Here is a 22,449-nt window from a genome sequence, read left to right on the forward strand (position 1 = left end):
TCGCTGCCCTCTGTGGGACTTGGCGGTAGGGTTGCAGCATAGTGGTCCGCGCCTTGTCCCCTTGTCCACTCTTAGCTTCGGAAATACTTCGAAGGGGGCCTTGGGCTTGGATCTGCCCCCGCAACGCGCGCCCCTTCGGGCTGCGGAATCCTACCCGCTGCCAGGGTCCCCGCTGCCGTCTGCGTCGAGACAGAGGAGGGGCTGGTCGTCGGGGCATAAGGAGGATGAGCCGTTGAGGGGAGTTCGGGGAGGGCGGATTTCCAGGGGCGCCCGGCAGGCAGAGAAGGATGGCGTGTCGCGGTCTCTGCTGCTGTTCCTCGCCCGGCTTTGGCATCTTCACCGAAGACACTGCCCGGGTTCTGCTCCTGGCCGCCCTGAGTATTCTGTACATGGGCTGCGGAGCTGCCATCTTCTCCGCTATAGAGCGGCCCTCTGAGCTGGAAGCCTTTCAGAAGTGGCAGACGACGCTTGAAAACTTCTCCCAGAAGTACAACCTGGCCTTGGCGGAGCTGCGGGATTTTCTGTTGGAGTACGAGGCGGCCCACCTGGCCGGTATCCGAGTAAACAAAACGCGGCCTCGATGGGACTTAGTGGGGGCCTTTTATTTCGTAGGCACCGTGGTCTCTACTATAGGTAAGTGAGGAAACTTCCAAAAACGCTTATGCACCTTCACTGCCTCATGCTTTCTGGCTCTTGTTGCACTTTTCCAGCTCAGAAAATATTGCCATTCAGAAGAGAAGGACAAAACATGAAAACGCGTCCACATTTCATGATCAGCATCAGTGCTGGAAGGTAAAGCTTGTATGGCTTATGTATCTGTATAGGCAGCTTGTGAAATGGCTTAGAAGTAACTATAACTAAAATGTGCTTTTCAATGTCACAAGGTATTTACAGGGTTTGGAGTTTTTTTCCTCAGATAACCATGACAGTTGCCTCTCCTTAGAGTAACTTTGTGCAAACTTCCCGGTGGAAAGTCAAAGTTATTCCACACGGTACTGAGACAATAAGCAAATTACTGTCCCTTCACTCTTCTCCCACTAGTTTCCTCTTTAAGAATCTCTGAACAAGTTATGCTCTTGTTTCCTATGTTAATACATATTGGAAGGCCAGGTTTATTGAAAGTTCATATTGACTTCCACCCACTTTAATCTTGTATGCTCTTGAATACATATCTCAGTTTCTCATCCTTCTAAATGGCAACACAATTGGCAGTGTTCTTTCTCTTATAGACATGAGTTAAATTCCCAAAGGTATCAACCTTATCAAAGAGCTATCTCAGCAAGTGCTCATTTCCTCCCACCCAATCATTTAAAAACATTTTTTCTTGACAAACCATGTCACAAAAGAACAAGCACTGATGATATCTGAACTGATGAGTCTTCATAATAACAGCATTTAGCAGATGTAATTGGCTTTTAAGATGCCCCAATTGTGCAGTTGTCTTGACAGTGAACTGAGCAAATTAATATGTATGTTGTAGGTTTTTTGTGTTGTTTTTGGTGCCTCCAAATCAGCACTGACTCCTAGTGACTGCCTGGACTAGTCCCTGCAGTTTTCCTGGGAAGATTTTAGAAGTGGTTTGTCATTACCTTCTTCCTAGGGCTGAGAGAGAGTGATTGGCCCAAGGTAATCCAGCTGGCTTTATGCCTAAGGCAGAACGAGAACTGATAGTCTCCCCGTTTCTAGCCTGGTGCCTTAACCACTACACCAAACTGGTCCTCTTGTATGCAGTGTATATTTCATGTCATATCTTAGATGGTTTACAATTGAACATGCTGAAGAGCTGCTGAACCATTGGGTTGCTAATAATAATAATTAACACCATCAAACAACATCTGCCTATCCCGGGTCCTTGGGAAGGACTCAATAGGTAGATAAAAATGCCAAATCAAGTCTATCTGGCTGACTGTGGGACCAACCATAACAATAATATGTACTTTTGGGTGGGTGGGGGCTATATACAATGTGAATAAAAAATTTAAAATCTACCTACTGACTAAAATGTAGAGTCCATTTTGTAATTAAATAAGACAGACTTACAAAGGATAGTTACCCAGGACTTATATTTAGCAAGACCTACACTAAGTGACAGTGTATACAGTGTATCTGTTTCGGAAACCAGTCAGCCAGCTATGATCTTTTTCAATATACTCCAATTAGTTTTTGCCCCCATCAACAGTCAGACCATCTTCAATATAAATTAGTTAGGTTAGCTTTCTCTCTTTCCATTTTTCCTTTTGGGAAAACCTTTGGGAACTTTCCCAGAATTTTTGTGTCTCTGCAATTTTATTTTAGCTACAGTCAAAGAATCCATTATCAAGAATTATACAAAGCTTTGAACTTTCAAGTTAGAGGTGGAGTTGTCACTACATATCGGTAGTAGGAAGCTTTCAGTATGGGTGGGTAGTTGTCTCTAGACTCACTTGTGGGCTTCCTAGAAGCATCGGGCTGGTCACCGTGGAAACAGGACTGGCTGATCCTTCCGCTACATTTCCGTTTTCCTTTTCCACCCACCTCATCCAAACCTTCACAGTATAGATGTACCACTCAAGAGCACAAGAAACTTACTGAGTAGAGGAGAGGTAGACAGAGTGATAAGGTGTGTGCCCAGGTTGGCATTTCCCATGGACCCCTGGGTATTGTCATGCGCTGCCTGCCGCCGAGTAAAACACAGACACTGATTTCAGGGAAGAGCAGGTTCCGGTTTATTACAGCGTAGTGCTAGACGTGAAAAAAGCTGAGAGTGAAGGGAGCGCGCCGGTGCGGGGTTTAAATAGCCCGCGCCGGTCAGCGCCCCTCCTACGTCGGTTTGCGTCATCCCCCCTTTGTCCTGCATGCTTCCGTGCCGGTAGGTGAAGGGTTGCGGGGCCCCTGCTGGTGCCCCGGGCTTGCCCATGATCGGTTCCTTTCTCCGGCCGGTGATTGCTGTCAGCTGGGCGATCTCCGTTGCGCTATGCTGACAGCTTCAGGTGTGCCTTGTGACCCGCCCTGTCTTTTGTCTTTCCTTCCTCTTCTTTTGTGACTCGATGGCTGGGTCGTCCGGCCGGGGACCTTCCCTTCTCCTCGGGGTCTGTGTCTTTTGTTGTGCGTGCTTTGCTTATCCTAAATCCCTTCCCCTGCTTGATAGGTATTGTCATGTGTGCCGTTGTGCTGATGCCTTCAGCTCAACGGCACTCATGACAGGTATCCCCATACTGCTTGATTGCGCTTTAGTGTGTAAACACTAAGGTCTTATGCAGATTAAGACTTGACTGTTACAAATTAAATTGTGCCCATAGATTATTTGAAATTTCAAGTAAAAAACCTGGAGGAGGTACACAGCTAGGATAATAAACCAATTCTTACAATGGATGTATCCCAGCACTTGCATTAATAAACCAGAGGAGTATCAAACTTATTTTTTACCCACCTGCCGCATTTCCAGTTATTTTCCCTATCATTTATTCAGTCAATGCCTAAAAAACCCCTGTCTTTTTCATGGCTCTGCCTAATAATTAAATAGCACAAAACCAGAATAAATGTGAAGTTGAAACGGTGCCAGGGGAAGGGGGACAACTTCCTGAGGCTTCATATGTGGTCCATCTGAAGTTTGATTCAGTACCTACAGTGATCAAGTGGCTCAATATACTGTATTCATTAAAAATAGTAAAACTAACAGCAATAATTGCAGCATTTTGAATTTCCCCACTTACTGCTTTATGCTGGGCCATTAATTTCACTGGGGGGAAATGGGGAAAAAATGTGTTGTTGGTTCAAAAAAAGGCCCTCTGAGTTGAAAATCTTAGCAGTTAAAAGGAATGCTATTTGGTGCAAATATAATTGGCCACGCTGGATCCTGGCTTACTCAGCAGAGGCAGTTATACCCAAACTAACCTGCTGAATAGGACTATGTCGTTTTTAACTGATCATTGATCATGTTAATTTTAAAAACTAAACTTTGAAGGCAAAGTCTAAAGCAGCTTTGTTAAACTTAAAGATCAGATGTCTTTAGTCTTCATCTTTGAGAATTCCCAGCCAATATAACCACTGCTGAAAATCCTTGGTGTTGAAGTCCACAATGTAGGGAATTCCTAGGTCAGAGAAGGCTGACTATAAGTTATATCATGCGGCTGGGTTGAAAGAGAACTTGTATGGGAGTTTTTTGTGAAGCTACATACATAGATTTCATTCTTGGGTAAAAAGAGAACTAAAAATTGCTGAACCATTTGATCCAATGTCATCTCACCAAAATCAGAAAAAACTTTCAATACAAATCAAATAATAATAGTCGTCTTTCGGGAAATAGTCATCTTTAGTTCTGGATGAGGTTGCACTGCCCCATACAGACTCAGTGCGTAACCTGGGGTTCTCCTGGACTCATGACTCCTGCTCGAAGAGCAGGTAGCAGTTGTGGCCAGGAGGACCTTTGCGCAACTTTGGGTTGTGCACCAGTTATGCCCGTTCCTGGAACGAGAAGCCTTCCAAACAGTCACTCACGCCCTGGTCACCTCCCATATAGACTACTGCAATGTGCTCTAGATGGGGCTACCCTTGAAGAGTATCTGGAAGTTTCAGCTGGTCCAGAATGCAGCCACGCAGGCCATTTTTGGTGCCCCTAGGTTGGCACATATAACACCTTTGCTGTGCGAGCTGCACTGGGTGCCAGTTTGCTTCCGGGTCCAATTCAAGGTGTTGGTTATCACCTTTAAAGCCCTACATGGCATGGGGCCAGGTTACCTGAGGGACCGTCTCATCCCCATTACATCAGCCCGCCCCACCTGATCATCCAAAGAGGGCATGTTACAGACCCCGTCCATAAGAGAATTTCATCTGGTGTGGTCCAGGAAACGGGCCTTCTCTGCAGTGGCCTCTGCCCTTTGGAACATCTTGCCCCCAGAGGTGAGGCAAGCCCCTTCACTCCTGACCTTCCGGAAGGCCCTGAAGACTTGGTTCTGCCGTCTCGCCTGGGGCGGGAAAGTGGGTAACCATTCTTGGGGGTGGCTTGCACCCTAGAGTCCCTCCCACCAGCTTGGAATTTTATACCCTCTTGGATTTTATATTTATTTATTGCATTTTATAATAATTGTAATGTGGCTGGTTTTATGAGATTTTAACGTTTATGATCGTAGTTTGATTTTATTGTAAACCGCCCAGAGTCCCTCTTTTGGGGGAGATGGGACGTAATTAAATTTGAATAATAATAAAAATAAATAGGCAGTGCTGCTTTTCTGCGGCAGCACCATTGCTTTGGAAGAGCCTCTTCTTAGAAATCAGATTTCTCCATCCCCTCGCTACTGGCTTTGAGAAAGTTGTTGAAAACTGAATTATTTGGGTGGGCATATTTTTTATTTACTGTATTGCACCTATTTTTTAATGTTCATTTTTCTTGCCATTAGTATTTTTTATGATGGATATTTAACTGCTGTAGTACTGTATACTTTGGAAGCTGCTGAGAATAGTTTAATTGTAGTAGGGATAAAAGTTTGATAAATAAATAAATTGTGGCAAGTTCTTAGTGGTATGGGGATACCAAGTCATCTTGTATGCCTCCTGAAGAATCTGTATAACGACCAAATAGCAACAGTAAGAACAGACCACGGAACAATGGACTGGTTTAAGATTGGGAAAGGAGTACGGCAGGGCTGTATACTCTCACCCTACCTATTCAACTTGTATGCAGAACACATCATGCGATGTGCTGGGCTTGAGGAATCCAAGGCTGGAGTTAAAATCTCTGGAAGAAACATTAACAATCTCAGATATGCAGATGATACCACTTTGATGGCTGAAAGCAAAGAGGAACTGAGGAGCCTTATGATGAAGGTGAAAGAAGAAAGTGCAAAAGCTGGCTTGCAGCTAAACCTCAAAAAAACCAAGATTATGGCAACCAGCTTGATTGATAACCGGCAAATAGAGGGAGAAAACGTAGAAGCAGTGAAAGACTTTGTATTTCTAGGTGCGAAGATTACTGCAGATGCTGACTGCAGTCAGGAAATCAGAAGACGCTTAATCCTTGGGTGAAGAGCAATGACAAATCTCGATAAAATAGTTAAGAGCAGAGACATCACACTGACAACAAAGGTCCGCATAGTTAAAGCAATGGTGTTCCCCGTAGTAACATATGGCTGCGAGAGCTGGACCATAAGGAAGGCTGAGAGAAGGAAGTTCGATGCTTTTGAACTGTGGTGTTGGAGGAAAATTCTGAGAGTGCCTTGGACTGCAAGAAGATCAAACCAGTCCATCCTCCAGGAAATAAAGCCAGACTGCTCACTTGAGGGAATGATATTAAAGGCAAAACTGAAATAGTTTGGCCACATAATGAGAAGACAGGACACCCTGCAGAAGGGAGATGCTAGGGAGAGTGGAAGGCAAAAGGAAGAGGGGCTGACCAAGGGCAAGATGGATGGATGATATTCTAGAGGTGACAGACTCGTCCCTGGGGGAGCGGGGGGTGCTGACGACCGACAGGAAGCTCTGGCGTGGGCTTGTCCATGAAGTCACGAGTCGGAAGCGACTAAACGAATAAACAACAAAAATAAATAAAATGTTCATATATTTTAAAAATGCAGCTAATATAAAGTATTACTTGTTCATTGTTATCACTTCCTGGAAGAACGAAAGGTACTTCTGAGATTTTACTTGGGGCAAAAATAAATTGATCAGCCTTGGGTGCTGTATGCATTGACTGGGATGGATGTGTGCATTTGGCACTCTACCTGAGAAAGCAACATCTCTTGTATTGGTCCTATGCATACTTAGGGTTAGGGCTTCCTTCTACTCCACCAACCTTTAAAAAAAAGTATTTTATGTAAAAGTCATCACCTCCATTTTCTTTATAAGTAATCTTACTGGTTTCACCTTTATTGTCTGCAGCTGTAAGCTGTCAATTGATTGATCTGCAACTTTTCATAAGTATGGATAAGATTGCCCAATAATGCAATTACCCAGGAATAGTTGTCTGTAAGATGTGTTTTTGTAAAAACAAACAAAAAAAACCTATTTGATGTCCTGAATTTGTTAATACAGTAAAGGCGGAATCAGTTGCCTCCAGCTGGTGTAAAGTTTTGTTTAGTTGATAATGGCTGAAATGAAATCAATAATTTTTCAGAATCTTTGTCCCCCTCAATTGAGCTCTTATTATATATCTAATTAGGGGCAGGTGTGGTTATTATTAATAGCTAAGTCTTAAAAGACAATGAGAAAGTTTAATAATGTTAAAAGTTTCAGTGTATTTATTTAACAAAATTTAACCAAATCAACCCCATCTCTGTCTTGCCATAGTATTTATACATAACAGGCAAAAGGAAACTCCGATCTGTGGTCCATAGAAGCTCCCCATGTGATATGTGAGCAGTTTGGGAAAGCTGAATGTAATATTCCTTATAACAATAGGACATTAAGTTTCTGGCATTTTTTGAATTGGTTGTAAGTATCTCCAGAAACCTTCCCAAATCTGATTGAACCCGCAGTCTCTCACTTTTTTTGAACAAAATAAATATTTATTCCATTATTCTCCCTCCAGAAATTAGGATGTCCCCAACCCTGTTGGCCTTTCATAAGGCTGTGAAGACTGAGCTTTGTGCCTGGGTCCTCGAGCGTGTGGATGGTCCCGCCTCTTGGCTGTATTAACACCCATACATTGCTTACTTGGCAGCCATGTATATTTATTTTGTATTTATTATATATTTTATTTGTTTTAATTGTAATTGTTTTAACTGTTTTATAGTTTTATTGTTGTAAGCCGCTCAGAGTCACTTGCTGAGATGGGCGGCTATAGAAATCAAATCAAATCAATTAATTAATTAATACCTTCCTGTAGAGTGTAAATATACTCTCCGTCAGTTGGGTCAATTCAAGCAAATTTACACTTTTAAATGCCATTTTTTCAATGGGATATATTTGAATATGCACTTTGCTCTCCTGTTTATCTCAGTGGGTCTTGAAAATACATAATATTGGCTGTTGTGCTCTGTATATTAGACAAATATGGACAGATAACAATATGTTTTTCCCATATAGTTAGATAACAAAATTGGGCTTTCACAAATACGTTGTCTTTCCATGCATCTACTTCTGAGTCAGATAGTTAATGATGTGTTTCTGATTTGAAAATATTGACATGAGACTGCTTGAAGAAGCATTTATATCAGTTTTTCAAAGAAAGAGGGTTTTCGTTTTTAATGTTTCCATGGCATAAGGAAGTAGCTTATCTTATCAGCTTGCATTATGTACACATGGCAACCACTTCCTTAGTTTAGATCCTTAGATCATTTAAAACATTATTTTAAACTGTTGTTTTATATAATGTTCCCTGCCCCTTCCATTTTCCATTAATATAGTGGTGCTTAAAAGTTTGTGAATCTTTTTGAATTTTCCGTATTTCTGCATAAATACTGTATGACCTTAAATATGATCTGTTCCCCACACAAGTCCTAAAACTAGATAAAGAGAACCAAATTAAACAAATGAGTCAAAAACATCACACTTGTTCATTTCTTTACGAGGAAAATATCCAAAACTACGTATTTCTGTGTGGCAAAAGTATGTAAACCTTTGCTTTCAGTAACTGGTGTGCCCCCCTTGGGCAGCAATAACTGCAACCAAACATTTCTGATAACTGTTGATCAGTTGAACACATTGGCTTGGAGGAATTTTAGCTCATTCCTCCTTACAAAACAGCTTTAACTCAGGGAAGTTGGTGGGCTTCCTCGTATGAATTGCCCACAACATTTCTATAGGAGTAAGGTTAGGGCTTTGGCTTAGCCATTCCAAACCATTAATTTTCTTCTGCTTTAACCATTCTTTGGTTGTACAACTTCTGTGATTTCTACATGACCCACCTTCTTTTGAGCTTCAGTTCATAGTCAGATACCCTGACATTTTCCTGTAGAATTTGCTGGTACAGTTCAGAATTCATAGTTCCATCAATGATGGCAAGCCATCCTGGTTCAGAGGCAGCAAAGCAGGCCCAAACCATGATACCATGGAGACACCACCATGTTTTACAGATGGGATAAGGTTCTTATGCTGGAATGCAGCATAACACTTTTCATTCTGATCTGTCCACAGAACATTCATCTAGTAACCTTCTGGCTTATCCACGTTGTCTTTCGCAAACTGTAGACAGGCAGCAATGTTATTTTGGAGAGAAGTAGCTTTCTCTTTACAGCCCTGCAATGCTGCATTGTTGTTCAGTGTTCTCCTGATGGTGGTCTCATGAACACTGACATTCGCCAATACAAGAGAGGCCATTAGTTCCTTAGACGTTACCCTGGGGTTTCTTGAGACACCCCCCCCCCCAAGTATTACATACCTTGCTCTTGATGTGATCTTGGTTGGTCAACCAAGCAACCAGGGTAATAATGATGTTGAATTACTTCCATTGTACTCATTGTGCCTGACAATGGACTGGTAGAGTCCAAACTCTTTGGAAATAGTTTTGTATCCTTTCCCAGCCTGGTAAGCATCAACAACTGTTTTTTGGAAGTCCTCAAATCTTCCTTGTTTGAACCATGGCACACTTCCACATACCTGTATTATGAAGATCAGACTTTGATAATGAATACCCAGAATTCTGTTCTTTAAATAAGGCAGGAGCTCCCACACTCACACCTGATTATAATCCTATTGATTGAAACACTTGACTCTAATTTCCCTTTGAAATGAACTGATAAGAGTTTCACATACTTTTGCCATGCACAAATATGTAGCTTTGGATCATTTTCCTCAATAAATAAATGAACAAATACAATGTTTTATACTCACTTTTTAAATTGGATTCTCTTTATTTAGTTTAGGGTTTGTGTGGAAAACAGATCATGTTTTAGGTCATATTTATGCAGAAATACTGAAAATTCAAATGGGTTCACAAAGCCTTAAGCACCACTGTACAATCTATAGATAATGTAACTTCTGTCAGTTTGTAAGAGTAGTTAATTTAAACAGAAAGCAGAATAGAGTACACACCTCTGCACTTTATGGGGTAGTAATAGGACATGAACTGCTGTCAACAAGTGTTCTCCAGGTAGGGTTATGACTTCCCAATTGAAGCTGAGTAAAGGCCCTTCAGACCACAGCCTCCACCTATCTATTTAGTAGTAATTGTGTCCAGGAGGACACCCAAGTTGTGGACATGGTTCTTAAGGGGGAGTGCTCCCCTGTCCAGAATAACCACTGGAGCTGACAGGGAACTAGATGGACAAGAACAAGTATATCTTGTTTGTACCAAGTTGAGACCTCAACAGAATCTGCTGCTCAGCCTTGAGTGGTGCTGTGTAGCTGGGTATCAGTGTACTGGTGGCACCTCACCATGAATCAGTGGATGAGCTCTCCAGCAGTCTTATATAAATGTTAAACAGTAGAGGTACGAGAATTGATTCCTGTGGATCTGTACAAGGAGTGCTGGTGGAACTGACTTTTCCTCCCCCACCAATACTGACTAGAATTAGAATTGCCCATTTAGGAAAAAGCAAGACCATTATAAAATTCATGACTCCTGCTTGAGGAAGAGGTGGCAGCCATGGCCAGCGTCCACATTTATGGAATTTTTCTTTGTAGTAAGCTTTGTTAAAACATGAAATACTTTTTTTACCTGGTTTAGGTTTTAGTGAAGCTGGTTTAAGATTAAAAGTTGGAATGAATATGTGCGTCTTCTGTTGGTTTTTTTCCTCAGTGATTTATCCTGCTATAGATTCAAAAAATAAAATCAGCATTTTATTTTATTTTTATTGCCACCTGCAGTTTGATACTACTGTTCCATGAAATTGCAGTAGCAATTTACATTCATCGCAAAAGATCATCAGCAAAAAATAACAGGTTCTTTCCTGCAAGATCTGGATTCCTGGAAATTAGCAAAACACTGTACAGGTGACTCATTCCAAATGATTTCTTTAGTTATTTTGACCAAGAATACTCAATAGTTTTGCTTCCATCATATTTTTATACCAACAACAGTCATTGTCTGCTGAGCTAAATGAATGCTGAGTAACACCCTGCAGAATATATTGGAGGCTAATACTAAATAAATACAGCTTTGTTTTAGCTGTATTAAGAGTGTGAATTAGCTGGAGGCAGGAATGGATGGATGGTGTGGGCATTCCTATCTCCATAGAGAAAAAAGCTTTTCTAAGTGAAAGCAAAAGCTTAAGACTGAGGAAAATGAGTCACTGGGTCCACATGCACAAATATGCATGTGGGCCCATGTGAACACATTCACAAACAAAATTCCTACTTGTTATAGGGCAATGCAACCTACAGTCTATGTCTTCCCCTGACTTTGAAAGTTTCCTCTTAATATCAGACAGCTTCATAAATTATAGGTAAGCTCATTGGCTGTATATGATGTTATCAACAGCCAGTATGTACTCTGCCAGTGTAAATGCCTAGATAGTGTCTCAAGTATGCATGCCTTCTCCCAAGTATGAGATTAACACATAAATTCAGTGGATTATCTCAACCCCTCTACTCGTAGACAGAGTAAACAATGTTCTTTTAAAAGAGAATAACTCTCAGAAACAGAGCAAGATGTTGCTGTATTTCATTGTTGTTATTTGAACACCTCTGCACAGATAGGGTGTTCTCTTTAATTTCAGAATGGGTTCCAGATGATTTGTTTTTACATTAATATCTTGTGAATGGAAATCTAATCTGGGAACAAGATCCCGCATTTATTAAATAGCAGATGGTTTAGACAATGCTTCTTTCTCAGGCTATTTAATAAAGAGGATTGTGATCCACTTTCATAATAAATGGATTAGTAGTAAGGTTCCATAAGAGTTTTTATTGCTCAAAATATTAAAATAACTCTTGGATTCCATTCTTATTTATTCATTTTACTGCCTTGAATGAAAAATATTGAGCCATTTATTTCAAACACTGAACTATACTTTGGATGGAACTCCTTCTGTGTGGGGGGCATGGGGCAATTGCTCTCCCCTAAAAATGACTCTGAAGTGATGGGAATAGAGAAGTTTATGAGGATCATAAATCTCTGTAAGGAGGAATGGGGCTTAATAAACAAAGTTTTAGGATTATTCTTTTTCTCTAGTTATTAATCAAGGCAAGCCTTTTTGGTTCTGGTCCTTTCAAACAACTCCCAAACCATTTGAGTACCTTCTCCCACACATCTGCACCAGCTCATACCCAGTCACTCAGGTGAAGCAGAGGCCACTTTTCCCTGTAGGTTTCTACCCATCTCACCAGATCCAACAGGGTAGAGGCATTCTAGGTGCCCTCTATCAAATAGTGTCATCTGGTGAGACCAAGGAGGCATGTCTTTTCTGTTGCAGGGCCTGCCCTATGAAACAGCCTGCCCCCTGAGGTCTGGGAGGCCCAGAGGGTTGGGCCTCCCAGAAGGCTGTGAAAACCTGGTTCTTCCCCCAGGCACTGGGCTGGCATGTCTGTTGAGCCCAATATAGGTGTGGTTGTATTGGTAGTCTGTTATGATGCCTCAGTTGATGCATTGTACCAGTGTTTTATCAGTTTTCTAATGTATTTTTATGGTTTGATTGTGAGCCTATCTAGGATTATCTATTTAAGATGGGAAGCCATATAAATTTTCTAAATAAATAAATAAAATTAAAAATACCTTGCCTGTCAAGTAAACCCATTACTCTTTCATAGTATGTCTTACCCTACAGAGAAAAAGTTGAGATATAAATCCCTTGGATGAATATGGAAGAAAAGAAAAGTTTAATTTCTTACTTCAGGAAAATCTCCTGCAGTGCTATTCTGCAGGTTGCAGTGAATACAGGCAGTCCTCGTTTAGCAACTGCCTCATTTAGCTACCATTCACAATTACGATGTGTAGGATTAGAAGTCATGTCTGTACCTCCTCTTCGTACAAAACAGCTGAGATCAAATAAAACAAAATGTATTTATTAATGAAACCCCACACATACTTCAAGAAACTTGACAAATGAGGAAAGATATGCTTATTGTTTTCTTTAGCTCACTGATAACCAAATACAAAACCTGGATCTTTTAAGAGGACCAGAAATGAGCCCCCCTCTGCCAGATTAATTCCGGAAACATTATTCAAAGCAATCTTGCTAAACAAGTCCCCAAAACTCCAAATCATCCTTTAACTGGAATGTATACCGTATACATAAAACTATAATAATAAGTATAAAACTAATGTGTGGAGGGCATATATGGCTAAGCTTCTTAATCATAAACCCTTTTTGACAGAATATATAGTTTGAACTGGGGCCAACAAATATTGGTGCCCAGAGTACATCAGCTACTCTGTGGTCATGGTAGATGAACTCTGAGTATCTCTTAAAATTCTCTATTCACAATAATTGTTTTGTATGCTGTGGGGAAGGTATACAGATTCAAGGTTTGCTTATACATCTTATTGTATGTAAAGCTTACATTTCAAAGCCATATATAAATTGGGCATAACATTCTTAAAGTCACATTGAGTCCACAGCTTTACCCACTGACTACCACATAGCTTTGACTGAGAAGTTATTGCTTGCTATCTTAGAGTGCAGGGTTGATGTTCAAGGAACTCTAGCACTGCTCCTTTGCAGAACTATAGCTCATGTCTTGGAATGAGTATCTCAAGAAAAGCATTTCAAGGCTGTGTGTTTATTCTTTCTGAATTATATATGTTTTAATTGTGATTTTATTGTAAACCGCCCAAAGTCCCCTTTTCGGGAGAGATGGGCAGCGATAGAAATTTGAAAAATAAATAAATAAATTAGTTTTAGCGGTTCCTATCACCATGTTGCATTTTTTGGAGAGGGTGTATATATGTCTTTTAAGACTTTTAAGCCGCACAGTACCTGCACTTCTAAAAATCCCTACTAAAACCCAAAAGAAATTATATTTGTCTTATGCAGTGTTTATTGATGAATTTTAGTGATGCAGCCTGGAGATGTGGGTACACCTAAAAAGGGTTTGGGGAAACATGTACTATGTGGGCTTTAGGTTATCCATTCCTACTTTATGCAGTATAAAGTATAATGTTGATAGTTATTTCTATTGTTCTGTGTGAGCCTTAATGGTGTCACCCAAACTCTTCCAAGTTTTGTGTTTGTGTGTATAGAGAGTACTTAGATTTTTCGAAAGGGCTTTTTTGTTTACAGTATCTAGATAAAGACCAGCTGCCATGAGAGGAAAGAGCGGGAAATGGGATGGATCAGACAAAACTCTATTGAAGGAGGTTTATATGTCTGCCTGAAATAAAAGCAATCTGGAGGGTCTAATATCAGTCCCTCCTCCACAAAATGTTTACAGAAACTGCTATGGCCCACTTGCAGTACTACCCAGGCACCACTAAGTTCAAGTAACTGTAACTGATGGGTGGTGGTAACACATTTCTCTTGCCAAAGCAGGTACAGTTGTTATGAAGTGGTTGCCCACCATAGTCACCCAGTATCAGGATGCCTACTTACTTTAGTGGAGTGCAAGTAATCTTCTATTTCATTACAGCATGTAGCCAGGGTGGCCTTCGTTTGCTTTGAAATTGCACCTTATTCCCATATGCAGGTCTTCTCTTGGCTTTGTGGGATACCACACTGAAGTTGAAAAGCAGGCTGTTCACTTATTAATTGTTCAGTGATTAAAGAACATGGGCAGGCAGCAATGCTCTCAGAAGCTTTAATGAAAACTCAGAGGGACTCCAGCTACAATCAAAGACCTTCATAGAGGGTGAGCGTGACTCAGCTGTGGCTCTGAATGTTCTGACCCTGGAAGGGTTTGATTGTTAGGGAGAGCATTTTTTCTGTGGGTTCCTCCTCCAGTTATTGAAAAGAAGCCCAAGTATTGCATTGGCACAAATCTATTTACTGGTACAAGTCACTACTTGTACACATTAAATTATTGGAGAATTCCTATTACGTTTTTCACACTATTCACCCCAAATAGGTGAACACAGAATACCTGCAATGTGAGTTCCTCTTTATTCATCAAGGTCAGAGGATAGGAGGCTATTTATTCTTTGAACTTGGCCTTCAGATTAGATATGCTGCCTGTCCTAATGTTAGGACCTTTTGGGTCATATGTACCACAAAAGAACTTGGTAGAATAAGTTTGTATAAAGCAGAGGTATGCAATCTGAGGCCCCTGAGTCATCTGTGCCTTCCAAAAGGCTTAAGTGATTTCCTCAGAGACATCCCAAAGTTGTTACAAGAGTGGAATTGTTAATGTTGTTAGAATAAAAAATAAATAAAAATATGGAAAATAATTTTAACTAAATTTACTTTTAATGAAGTGTAATTGTAAATGAAGTGAAATCAGGTTTGTTTTGTCCTGGCACTGCTCAGTATTTTTTGTTATTGAAGCCCTGGCACACCTCTCAAAGACCAAGCATGATCCTCAGCCCCAAAAGAGTTGCTAGTGAAATTCAGTGTAACTTTATTTCCTTTACTAATTACTGTAAATTTGAAATTTGTAGTCCAACGCCAGTCATTCTGATGCTTTGTTTCAGGATTTCTGGGGCAAAAAAGAACTTTACAAGACTAAGTAGGCATTATTTTATATAGCATCTGTATGAAGCTGCTGGGAGAGGTCCTTTGAAAGTTTGAGACACAATATTATCAATTTTGATGGTTGTACCTAAATTTACAACTCTATCTCAGACCACTCAAGAGATGCAATGGAAGTCTTGACCTGTGTTTGGAGCTGTAAGGATGTAGGAGGAACACACAGAGACTTAACCTGTTAAGGTGGAATGACTATTGGTTTAGAGCAGGGTTTCTCAACCAGAGTTCCGTGGAACCCTAGGGTTCCGCGAGAGGTCACTAGGGGTTCCCTGGGAGATCACAATTTATTTAAAAAATTATTTCAAATTCAGGCAACTTCACATTAAAGAGGTAAGTTTCATTCTTTATTTTTAGTTTAAGAACCCTGTTAATACATATATTCAGGCCTGCACATGAAACAAATATAATAATTTTGTAACTGAAACTGTATTTGAGCCTGAATGTGCAGGGGTTCCCCAAGGCCTGAGAAATATTTCAAGGGTTCCTCCAGGGTCAAAAGGTTGAGCAAGGCTGGTTTAGAGGCTAAGTCCTGGATAGTATTAGCTTTAGTTCTTGATAGGATTATGTTTTCCCAGAAATAACAGTTGCACAACTTGGGGATTCTCCTGGACTTTAAACTCATGATGAAATATCTATGGAAGCTTTGGCCAGGAGGACTTTTGTTGAACTTTATTTGGTGTACCAATTCTAGTTGTTCCTGAAACAGAAAATGTTGGCATTAGTCACTTAACGCCTTTGTCACCTCCTGGTTGAACTAATCTAATGAATTTCACACTGTAATGCCCTTGAAGATCATCCAGAAACTGCAGCTAGTATAGAATGCAGCTGTGCTAAACAGGACTATCTGATGTAGCTCTATAACACCAATATCCCAGGAGCTGCATTAGCTGCCAGCTGGTTTCTAAGGTAATTTAAAGTGCTGGTTATCCCCTTTAAAGTTCTGTGTGGGTTGAGGCCTTGTTTTCTTCAAGACCACTTACTCCAAGTGGATTCTTCCTGTATAAGGTGTGCTTGCTGAGAGCCTACATTCCATATGAGGTAGGACAGGAGGGGACTCTGATAAAGATTTTCTGCAGGAATTCTGTTCTTGTGGAACACACTGCTACCTGTTATAAAATGGAGCCCTCACTTCTCACATTTAAGACATAGCTGTTAACTGTTATTATGATGTTATCAGTTTTGTTTTAAGTGAAGTATATTGAAGATATTGTAGTTTCATAGATTTGATTTTAAGTGTACCATTCAAAGATATTGCTGTATGAAGCTTAGAGTTGTACAATTGAAGCCACTTAAAAGTACTCTAAATTAATAAATACCATACTTAATGTTACCGTCTGTAAAAATGATACTTAATGTTACACTCTGTCAGAATAAGGACAATTTCAAATGTGCAACTAGTCTTCAGTCTGTACATGCAAATGAGAGTTGCAGGCAATCATGTTTTCCTGAATATAGTGCTATAGTGCCATATGCCACCATTCCCACTTGTTGGTAAGAATCCTGGGAGTTGCAGTCCTGCTACATATGGAGAATGTGGAAATTGGCCTTGGTTCACCAATTGTCTTTGCTGTGTTCAGACTTCACATTTTAAGTGCATACCTGAAATATCTTAGGTACTCTTCAAAAAATGTAATATATTCAGTGGCTTTACATTTATACTGACCTTAAGAGTTAAAAAAAGAATAGTGTATATCAGGTACATGCACTATTTATCCTAACTATACTAAAGTTGTTTTAAGACTTACTGTTTCTTTCAAACAGATGTCCTAATAACAAATTATGCTGGGTTTTCAAATTCTTTTGCCAGTCCTGGTGAATACCTCTAAACCATGGGTGTCCAACCTTTTGGCTTCCCTTGGCCACATTGAGTGAAGAGGAATTGTCTTGGGCCACACATAAAATATATAATATAGTTGATATACAGTATATAAGTAATAAAACTTCATTTATTTTTTATATTTTTTATTATAAAATTTTTAAAAAGAGGGCAACATAAAACTAGTGGAATATTTGATCTTGTTTTTGTGAAACTAATGCATCAATGTCTGGTTCAATGAAAGTGGTTGCAATTCTCAGTGAGTTCTCAAGGTGCTCGTCAGAAATTTTAATTCTAATTTTACTCTTTGCATACTTCATCCTTGGGGCCACATTACTAGCTGTTCAGGGCCTCATGCGGCCTGGAGGCCACAGGTTGGACACGCCTGTTCTAATCTTCAGATTAAAAACTTGCTTCAGTTTTCTGTTTTGAATAAGAATCTATCCCTGGGCAATTAATAGCAAAAGTACGCCACCAAAATATACTGAACTACCCACACCTTTTAGAACACAATTAAACAAAACAGATTATAACAAAAGGGGAGGTAGGCAGACTGTAGCTTTCAGTAATGCTTAAGACATGAAATAATTATGGCTTTTAGCAATCCTGTTAGAGCTAGATGTAAATTTAATTGACTGCTATGGTCAGTTTACTGAGTAGGCACTAACCAAAAAACTTACAGATAGGTCAAAGTTTCAATTATTTCAGTTCCTTTCTTTTAATATTTTCAGCCTGGTGGAAGAAATTAGTTCTTCATTGTTGTGACTTGTTATAAAAGCCATCAGTCTTTCACCTTCAGCATCTTGCATCTGTATCATCCTCAGAGATAGAGTGACTTAAATCTATTACTTTCATACAGTAGTAGGAAGAAAGGATGTAGCCATTAATGTAAACAAATTCAACATTAAAAAGTTGATTAGAAGAAACCTTTGGCTGTGGAGGAAGGGCTATTACAGGTCAAGTTACAACAGCAATTGGGACTGGAATTTTCATCACTAAATGATGTGGTTGTAAAGTGTGATGTCACATGACCACATCACGTAGAGGCAGCAATCCCTGCAGTCCTGGTTGCCACTGTTAAGTGAGGATCATGGGTCATTAAGCGAGCACCTCACAACTTCCTGCTGGCTTCCAACAACCAAACTCAGTGGGGAAGCCAGCAGGAAGTTGCAAGTCCCAGGTGGCTTGCAAGCAGGCTGTCAGGCAGGTAAGTGGCTGTTGCTGGGTGGGAGAGGGAGCGAGGGAGTGCGCAGGTGGCCAGGAAGGTGCGGTGTGAGCATGGTTGGAGTGGCTGCTGGCAGGTGGGAGAGGGTGCACAAGGGTGCACTGGTGGCCAGGGAGGGGGTGGCTGGCTGGCATGGTGTGAGTGCAGAGGGGCTGAGAGAGGATGCAAAGGTGAGGGAGACTTATCCAAGCAACTTGCAACCTTCCCTACCAGCTTCCCCATTGACTTTGCTTGTGGGAAGCCAGCAGGGAAGGTCACAAATTGCAATCACATGAATGATCACAGGATGCTGCAGCTGTTGTAAATGCAAGCCAGTTACCAAGTGCTCATATTGCGATCACGTGACCGCGGGGTTGCTGGGACGGCCAGAACTTTGAGGACCAGTCATAACCACCACTCATTCAGCATTCTGTTCAGTTGTAACTTTGAACGGTTGCTGAACAAGTGGTTGTTAACCAAGGACTACCTATATACAAAATTTTTTACTCAGTTAAAGTCTGAATGTCACAAACGTATTGATGGAGGAGATGGTTCCTTTGCAAAATCTTGTTCTGAAATACGGTACATAACAGGATTGAACTAGTACGCTGTACACAGCACAGTGCAAGGTTTAATGCTTGGACATACCTGTGTGCAGTATTTATGAATGGTAATGTGCTGGGAAGATGGAACTGGGGATCAGGATTACAATTACTGTAAGGAACTGGGAATGTCCTTGAAGATCACCCAGAAACTGCAACTGAATGTGGTCTCCCACAGACTGATGGGTGAGAACTGATTCAGTAGTTTTATACTTAAAACTACTGAATCCTCGTTTAGTGACACAATTGGGACTGGCAATTTGGTGGTTGAGTGAAGTGGTTGCTAAGTGAAAAATCATGTGACTGCAACTGTGCTTACAATTTTACTTCAGCTTTCCTTTGCTTTACAGTATCAGAAGGTTATGACCCCAAACTGCCAGATGAGCCCAAACAGCAGGGAAGGTTTCCAGAACTCACCTCACAAGGAAGCGGGTAAAAGGACAAATCTTATAGCTCTTTTTCCCCACTTCCCCCACCCTTTGGAATGCTTAGCCTAGCATTGGGATAATTGATACTTGCATTTGCATTTGCATTTAATTTAATTAATTTGCATTTAATTAATTTAAATTAAATTAAATTTCATTGCATTGCATTTACATTCATTGGAAAGGAAGGGATTACAAGAGGATAAGCAGGCTTACAATGGGGAATACACATGGAAAGGAATGTGCTAGCACTGGCCATTTGCCTAGTGTGCTCCTGGCTGGAGCCACCAGCCACTTAGGAGGCAAAAAAAAAAAGCCTTTAGTGCTATTCCTGAAGCAGTGCAAAACATTAACCTCCAAGAGCCCTAAATTTTTTTGATTGCACCTCTTAAGAAATGGTAGAATCAGATAAAGATACTGTCATATAATTAAGAGGGATGTGGAGAAAATACCTCTGAATTTTCTTACAGAGCTCTAGAAAATATGTCTAATTGCTTAGCAGGAACAGCAGAAAAATAATTCATCTTAAATTATGATGCTGAAATTTGAAAAGCTTTAAATAAATTGGCATTAGCCCTAACTCCACTGTCCGTATATGTACCAATCACCACCTTCTCCCCTGCTTCCTGGGCTCTGATACGACTTTTCAGCTCTGTGACCTGAAGAAAGGATGTAGTGATGGTGAGGCAAAGTCCCTCCATGAACTAAAACCCGACCTGAGGAGGGAGTTCTAACACATAAGACTGCACTAACCTCACACCTGACTGCCAATCACAGTAATCTATTAGTTCTGTTCCCCTTGTACCAATGTAAATTCCATCTTTCAATTTAATGCATAACAAGATCAGAAAATCTGTATAATTGCTTTCATCAGAGAATTGTAGAGAAAGAATTCCACTGCTGTGTAGAATTGAACAAGATGTTCCTTCATTTTTTTTCTTCCATTTCTAGAACAAAATATTAAATATTATAATCTGTTTAGTAGTCATTAATAGGCTAGTGATTGTGGAGCTTGTACTGGGCAGTTAGATTTTTAAGCATAATCCAGATGAACATTTCTGATGCATAGATTTTGCCAAAGCACATTGACTCCCTGGCCTGGATTTTTCTTGTTGCCACAGCTCCACTGTTGCTTGGTGACTAATAAAGCCGGCTTGATGGTTACAAATGTATAAGGATACAGAACAATGCTGTGAGGATTTTTCTTACTGGTCTTGAATTTATTGGAAAGTGAACCAGATTTGACTGATATTTTACATCCACTTTCAGAATTTTGACATGTGTGCTACTCTGAAAGTGGTGAGGCAGCTTGCAGCCACTCTGGAGTTGGGAAATACCTAATTGGTATATTTATTGTGCATAGCAAAGCTATAGATAAAAAAGGGCCTGCAACAAAATGCTAAACTGAAGAATGTTGCTGTCAGACCAGCTGATCTCTTCTAGAATGCTTAATTTCATCTTAATGAAATTATATAATAGAAGCTATAATAAAAAAATTTGGAAGGTGTCATATTGATGACATTTGGTATATGATATATCAAGGGTGTCCACAGAGTATGTTCAAAAAAGTCAGGATGGTAGCCATGACGGTGCAAAGCTCTTCTCATTTTTTTATGTGCATCACTCATGTAACTTACATTAAAAAAAAACATGCAGAACTTTGATCACATCATGGCCGCCATCTTGACTTTTTTTACCGTACCCTGCAGACTCCCCTGTGATATCTTATCAGTCTGCTTTCATTATTCTTTTAGCAAGCTTGTGCACTTGCCCCTACCCTAGCCTACCTTTAGCTTTCCTGTGAGGAAAGCTGAAGAAGGCTGAAATGTCCTTTGCATTTGACATCTCTGGAGCCTTTACAGTGCATTGTTGGTAAAATAATGGAACATTCTTGCTAAGCTAATTAGAGGTTTGCATGCTACTTTGTAACTTTTTTGCTTACTGTCTTTTGGTTGGGTTTGATTTAGCCTCTGATAACATGGAAGGTTCAGAACATTGTGGTCATTAGCTTCTTACTTAGCTGGTGGAGCTCCACTTTGACTGGCATTATTGGAGGCAAGCTGAAGTAGATGTTGCTATAGGCAACAAGCAGGTGAATGTATCTTTCAAGCTCAGAGAACCACAGGGATGAAAACGGGAAAAGCTCCGTAGAATCTGATCTTGTAAGAATTAATAACAACTCAGCCACTCATATTGTGTTTTGTACTGCTTAACAGGAGTTGCATGGGTCATCCAATATTCTTGAGGGTTATCACTTAATTTTATCAGTAAGACTACTAGTTTTTCTTTTCTTTTTTTCTTTTGCACATTGTGTGCAATTCAGTAACCAAAAGAAATTTATTAAAAACCTTGCAAATAATTCTGTGTAACAAAACCAATCTGATCCAAAAGTATGCTGTGCTCAAAATTTTGAAAGCTGTCTTTCAAAATCAACTAAGAATTTCAGCTAATGCAGAAAGTGGTAGCCTACCTATTCAGCAACTACTGATTGATATTCACACAGATAACATTTAGAAGCATCAGCCTTGGCTGCCAGTTTGTTTCTATACTGAGCTCAAGGTACTATTTTTAACAGCAAAATGCTTTAGGCCTTCTTATCTTGGGAGTATTTTTGGGAGTATTTTTATTCACATAGACCTTTGTGGTATCTAAGATCTTTTGCTCCAGAATTGGTAGAGTCATTTTCATTTTATATATATATATATAATTCGAAGTGAAAAATTTTTGCATAGATAAAAGATAAGCATGAAAAGAGAAAGAAAAATTAGAAAGAAAAAAAAGATAGAAGAGGAAGTACAAACAGCAATACAGTTAAGAGAAAGAGAGAAAAAAATAGTTAAAGAAGTTACTTCCAGTCTTCTTTGCAGCAGTTACAAACTGCTCCTCCCTCTTTAAGATTATATTACAGAGATTCCTTTTATCCCACATTCAA

At 40.1% G+C, this 22,449-nt stretch overlaps 1 protein-coding gene across 1 annotated transcript in view; it reads left to right on the forward strand.

The window, feature by feature from the left end:
* The first annotated feature begins 287 nt into the window (after positions 1-287).
* Positions 288-22,449, forward strand: part of KCNK13 (potassium two pore domain channel subfamily K member 13) — a 39,960-nt gene continuing 17,798 nt past the window's right edge. The window contains exon 1 of the mRNA XM_063288982.1: positions 288-633. Coding sequence (XP_063145052.1) covers positions 288-633 — 346 coding nt within the window. The remainder of the gene's footprint in view (positions 634-22,449) is intronic.

Source organism: Candoia aspera, chromosome 1, assembly GCF_035149785.1.
Source record: "Candoia aspera isolate rCanAsp1 chromosome 1, rCanAsp1.hap2, whole genome shotgun sequence".
Classification (NCBI taxonomy): Eukaryota; Metazoa; Chordata; class Lepidosauria; order Squamata; family Boidae; genus Candoia; species Candoia aspera.